Genomic DNA, 6,000 nt, shown 5'->3' with positions numbered 1-6,000 from the left:
CTTCCGGCTCCGGCAGCCCAGTCCCGGCACCCTGTCTGCTAGTTCTACCCGCGCAGTCCACCGATAAGGGGAGCTGGGAGACAGAGCGGTGCCACCCCTGTCTCCAGGAGTTCCCCTTTCGCTCCTAAGCTATTCGCGTCCCTACCGCGCAGCTAAGCGCTTATACACCACTTTGGTTGTAATACCTTGAACCAGGTCAAGAGAGGGTGATCGGAACCCATTTTGTAGTTGAGAAATCTGAGGTTCGAAGTGGTGGTTAAGAAGCGTGCTCAAGGATACTCGTCGAGTCTCTTGGGCACGAAACCCTTTCTGGGGATCCCTCCTTGGGTGGACCCCTCTCCCCTCGCCATCTGTGACCTCCCAGTGGATCCGCCTGGTTTCTGCAGAGCGGGTTGGGGGACAGGGGGTTGATCGCTGTGCCAACAGGTTTGAGTCACCCGCCAAGGCCCTCGGTGGCGCCTAACTCTCCCTCAGCGCCCCGGACTCTGCCCTGGGATCCCTTTTGGCGGGAAGCTGTTTCTGACTGCTCGGCCCAGGGCCCAGCGCTCCCGCCGCGCCCTCGACGTGGCGTCGGGTATGGTCACTGTCCCCTCGTCGTGCGCGCAGGAGCCGTAGCTTCACCCACTCGCTGCATTTATCCCCGCGGTTCCAGACGAGGAGCTGGATCCCCAACCCGGGCCTCGCTGCGGCAGCGGAGACCCCCGGCCCGCCCCTGCGCCCCCGGGCTGAGGCTGCAACCACTCCCAGATTAAGCCCCTGAGGCTGGGAGAGAGCGAGCGAAGGGCCGAGGGGATCTTTGCTCTCCCCTCCGCCAGCCTCGCCTGCGGCACGGCTGCGCTCGGCCAATCCGGAGCCGGGGCGGGACCGGGGGCGTGGTCTCGGCGGGCCTGGTTTGGTCTCCAGGGCCCCCGGCCGGACCTCAGGCAGAGCTAGAGGGGCGGTCACTCAGGCGGGGCGGGGCGGGGCGGGGCCAGGCGCCCTCTCTGGCCAGCGCGCAGATGAGCTTCAGTCTGTTCTGCGCTCCCGCGCTGCCAGCATGACTGACACTCTGCTTCCCGCGGCCCCCCAACCGCTGGAGAAGGAGGACGACGGCTACTTTCGGAAGGTGGGCGGCTTCGGGTGGGCTAGGATTCTGCGAGCTCCAGACTTCTTTCCCCCCAGGCTGTGGAGGGGGCTGCGGGGCGCGCGGCCGGGGTCGACCAGGCCTGGAGGGGGAGGGGGCGCGCTGGCCCGGGGCGCGCCCGGCGGAGGGTCGGAGTGGAGGGGTGCGGCGGCGGTGCACCCGGCGGCCGAGAGCAGGTGACTTACGGGGCTAGGGAGTGGTGTCTGGGCCTCCTCGCGCAGGTGCCAGCGGAGGACAGGACCAGGAGAGGTGCTCGGGGTCGCCCCCGTCGGCCGTCCCGCGGCCCTGGGGAAGGGACCGGTTCCCAGTGCGCTGGCGCCCTCGGCGTTGCGGCGCGTGGGGACCCGAGCCCAGCTTCCACCCAAGCGCTTGGCCGGGGCGCGTGGAAATAGGAGCCCCTCAGAAGGGATGGCGTTGCGCTTTTGCCTCCAGAATGCTTCCAGTGTTTGCCTCTTCGACTTTTTCGAGGATGGGAGGGGACCTCGGGCGTCGCTCCCATCTCTGCCCCTAGTTGCCCGGGAGGGCGTACGCGCTGCAGACGTGAGGGCAGCGGTTTCGCCCCCTCACCACTTTTCGCTAAAGCGGATTTATCCGATTGTTGGGTAGACCTGCGGGAGGTGCGGGCTCCGCGGGAGCTTGGTACATACCGTGGCCTCCCGCCCTGAAGGTTCGCAGCTCAGCCCGTCAAAAGTGGCTCCAATCCACGGAGCGGGGTCGCTGGGATGTCCGTAGGTTGCAAGGCCTGGGCTACAAAGATGCTTTTGAGCCCGGAGGCACGGGGACACCTTCCATCCTTCTTCCTTGTCCCCATGAGTCTAAAAATAGCCTTTGACTCTTGGCCATGTTTGACTAGGTGGGTTGAGAAATTGTTTTTTTTTATAACTTCTATAACCGAAGGCAGAGGACGAAATTATAAACAGGGCAGTGAAACTGTTTCCCACAGAACAGTCAATTCTCAATTGTTCCACACCTAATGATCCAGTCAGTGAATGCTCTTGGCGTCTTCCTCCTCCCATGACGCTGCCTTTGGGCTTTTGCTTTCTGGTGAGGAGCAGTGGCCCTAGAGGATGGGCAGGAGGAGAATCTGGAAACAGGTGAGGACAGAGTTGGAAAAATTCTTTTTGGTTAAAAAAAAAAGGAGTAGTTTTAAGGTGTATTTAAGTTAAAAGATGTCATCATGGAATTATAGGATTATAACTTCTAATTATGTGTGGCACTGGGGACAGAGCATCACAGGCCATGGAACTGCAGAAGGAGGCCAGGCCTGGGAATCCCTAGATCTCAGCCTAGGGCCTCAAATCCTGACTGCCTCCCCCACAAAATTGCAGTGTAGACTCCAGCAAGTTGCTGCATCTTTCTGGGACTTCATTTCCTCCCCAAATTGTCCTCTGAACAGGTGGAGGTCTGGACCTATAGCAGCATCTGGGGGAAACAACAGAGGAAGGGGCAGAAGAGGTGGTGAACACGTGCCAGGGTTATGTTCCCTTGTCTTCCAGAACATGTTTTCCAGGGGAGGATGTGCATAGGACTGAGTGGAAGACAAGGGAACTGTGAAAGGATGCAAAGCTGAGTGTTTTTCAGTTGCGGTTTCTCTGGTGGTAGATAAAGAGAATCATGGGTGCAAAATAAGATGAATCACTGGTTTGCAATTAGAAACATCTCTTTGGAAAACAAGACCTTGTAATGATCATTGTGCTACGTCACAGTAGTCCAAAGAGTGTTCCTAGTACAAGGTTAATAAAAGGTGTCAACATGGAACTTTCCCTGCTGTGTGATCTGAGCCAGTTTGTCCTAAAACCAGTGCTCCTTGAATGAGAGGTGAAGGAGGGGAGGATGAACAGGTAGAGGGAACAGCATGGGTGAAGGCACAGGCTTGTGAGCGTTTGTGAGTGAACCCTTGGGGGTGTGGAGGTGTAAGTGGGAACTAGGCTGTTCGGGAGTCATGCATCCTGGATGCATGGGAAGGTAACCTGGAGATCTATCAAAGTGCTTCATGCAGGACCAGACGTGTGAGATTTGTGTCACAGAAAGACCACTTGGAAAGCTGAGTGATCAGTAGGTGAGCGATGGGGGAGAGGCAATGGTGGAGCCAGGCAGGGAGGAGTGTGGAAGGTTAATCCTCGTATTGTCTCTGTCCTACTCCGATACGATCTACTGATGACTTTTCAGTCAGTTATGTAAAGCACTAGGTAAGCACAGCCTCACCACCCATCCTTTCCAACAGCTTGCACCCCTAACTCAAACCAGGGGTCCAGACTGGAGGCAGGGATCCCAGTGGGGAGGGTGCAGTGATGAGGGCCTGAGCAAAGGCAGTCAACAGGGATGGGAAGAACTAATGGACCAAATATGGTGGGGAAGTGCTGCTGATGGGAGTCCAAAACGTCTGCCCTTTGGTGTCTGGGGGGATGGTCAGGCGCCTCACTGAGGCGGGGCAACCAGGAGGCTGAGGTAGAGGTGGTGGGCTCGAGGCCCCTAAGCGACATCTGAATGGTGGTCCCAGTGGGGAGTCCACTCCATGAACCCGGCAGCCATGAGAGCACCCTGGCTGGAGATGCAGCTTTGGGGGACACCAGTGTGGGAGGCAGTGGGATATTGTGAAAAAGGACCCAAGGCAGAAGAGAATAATGCCTCCATTTAAGGGACAGGCAGAGAGATGGTAAACAAGCCCAGAGGGTGACAGTATCAAGGCAGCTGAGAGAAGAGATCTTTTTAGTGGAGAGATGAGGTTGACAAGTCAGAAGAGCCCTGGAAAATACTGGGTTTAGTCCTTTAGGGGACTGTTGGTAAATGAGTAGGTGGAGAACTGGGGGCAAAAGTCAGTGTGGTGGGGACTTTCCTGGCGATCCAGTGGTTAAGACTTCACCTTCCAATGCAGGGGGTGCGGGTTCGATCCCTGGTCGGGGAGCTAAGATCCCACATGCCTCGCAGCCGAAAACCCAAAAAACAAAACAGAAGCAATATTGTAACAAATTCAATAAAATATTAAGTCTTTAAAAATGGTCCACATTAAAGAAAAATCTTTCAAGTCAGTGTGGTGGAGTACAGGTGGAAGAAGGGCAGAGAAAATAGTTGCTTGGGGGGGATGGGGGTAGAGGAGAGAGAAGAAGACAGGTTTGTTTAGAATGAGGAGGTTCCTATTGCCTGCTGGTCTTGGACCCTGAACGTGTGAGACGGTCTTTGGCAGAGAGGGCCCCCTGGCAAATCAGGGCCTTCTTGAGGTTATGCAGGACATGGCTGTACAGAGCCCGAGGACAAGGACTCAGTTTGGCCGCAGGTCAGACATGGACACCAGTACAGACCCTGGCCTCCTGGGTGAGCAGCTTGGGGCAGGGGGCTCTCTGAATTTAAAACAAACAAAAGGGCTTCCCTGGTGGCACAGTGGTTGAGAGTCCGCCTGCTGATGCAGGGGACACGGGTTCGTGCCCCGGTCCTGGAAGATCCCACATGCCGCGGAGCGGCTGGGCCCGTGAGCCATGGATGCTGAACCTGTGCGTCCGGAGCCTGTGCTCCGCAGCGGGATAGGCCACGACAGTGAGAGGCCCATGTAGAACAAAAAAAAAAAAACAAAAAATGCAAATACAGAATACTTTCTGGTCTATCACAATATGTTTCTCTCTTCTCTGGCTTCTCACTTTTTGTTTTCTTTCTTGACACTAATATGTTTAAATAGAGGTACAGTTCTATAAGAATAATTAAATACTAAATTATTTTCTTAAAAGAATGACCAGTGGAAATGGAGTTTCTTTTTCCCAAACAGATTTTTATGCTTATCCTAATGAAAGTCTTGGAAGAATGTGTGTTTGGGCCTATAGTTAATGCAGAGTAATACACATTTCCAAGACACTACATCCTGAGAGCTGGTCCCATCTCCAGGGCTCTCTGGGGGCTATAGTCCTGAAACCCACAGGAAAACCTATTCTTGGTCAAGAGAAAACTAGCTAGAAAAAAACTAGAGAAAGGCTGTTGAAAGGGCCTAAATGAAAGACCTTAGCAGTAAGGGGAAGAAGACCTTCAGTACAAAGTGCAGCATTGTGGGACCTTATCTCTGCCTCACCGTCCTCTGGGAGCACTAATGGCCCGAAATGAATTTAGCTCCATTGTTTTTACCCAAGAGCTGGAGGAGAAGTTGTTTCTTGTTCACAGAAGCCTCCAGGCTGGACAGGGCCCCAAGGTTCACTGTGTCCTGGTTCGTGGTCCCTGTTTACTCTGGATTTCCTCAAGGCTCCAGCAGAGAAGGAAGGAAGAGAATTTTTTTTTTTTTTTTTTTTTTTAACCCAGAGGCTCCTCTTAGGTCCTCCTCTGCACCATTCATCTTAGTGGGGTGTAATTTCACATTAGACACACGTGTGCATCTTATATAAGCACATGTGGAAGGACATGCTGGGCTGAGTCTGAGGAGCACAGGGTGGGTCATGGGGGCTCATCCAGTCCATCTTTTTTTTTTTTTTTTTGAGAATCTATTTTTGGCTACGTTGGATCTTCGTTGCAGCACACGGGCTTCTCGTTGTGGTGGCTTCTCTTTTTTTTATTTTATTTTATTTTTTTGTTTGTTTTTTTTTTTGTTTGTTTGTTTTTTGCGGTACGCGGGCCTCTCACTGTTGTGGCCTCTCCCGTCGCGGAGCACAGGCTCCGGACGCGCAGGCTCAGCGGCCATGGCTGACGGGCCCAGCCGCTCCGCGGCATGTGGGATCTTCCCAGACCGGGGCACGAACCCGTGTCCCCTGCATCGACAGGCAGACTCTCAACCACTGCGTCACCAGGGAAGCCCTTTATTTTATTTTTACTTTTTATTTATTTATTTTTTTTACGGTATGCGGGCCTCCTACTGTTGCGGCCTCTCCCGTTGCGGAGCACAGGCCCCGGACGCGTAGGCCCAC

At 54.5% G+C, this 6,000-nt stretch overlaps 1 protein-coding gene across 1 annotated transcript in view; it reads left to right on the top strand.

Annotated features, from left to right (window-relative positions):
- Positions 1-885: 885 nt before the first annotated feature.
- The window catches only part of RHPN2 (rhophilin Rho GTPase binding protein 2), a 57,413-nt gene continuing 52,298 nt past the window's right edge, over positions 886-6,000 (top strand). The window contains exon 1 of the mRNA XM_079907962.1: positions 886-1,105. Within this exon, the coding sequence (XP_079764088.1) occupies positions 1,037-1,105 (69 nt within the window). The 5' untranslated portion in view covers positions 886-1,036. The remainder of the gene's footprint in view (positions 1,106-6,000) is intronic.

Source organism: Stenella coeruleoalba (assembly GCF_951394435.1).
Source record: "Stenella coeruleoalba genome assembly, chromosome: 20".
Lineage (NCBI taxonomy): Eukaryota > Metazoa > Chordata > Mammalia > Artiodactyla > Delphinidae > Stenella > Stenella coeruleoalba.
Note: the sequence above shows the minus strand (reverse complement) of the source record. Positions and strands in the feature narration are given on the sequence as shown.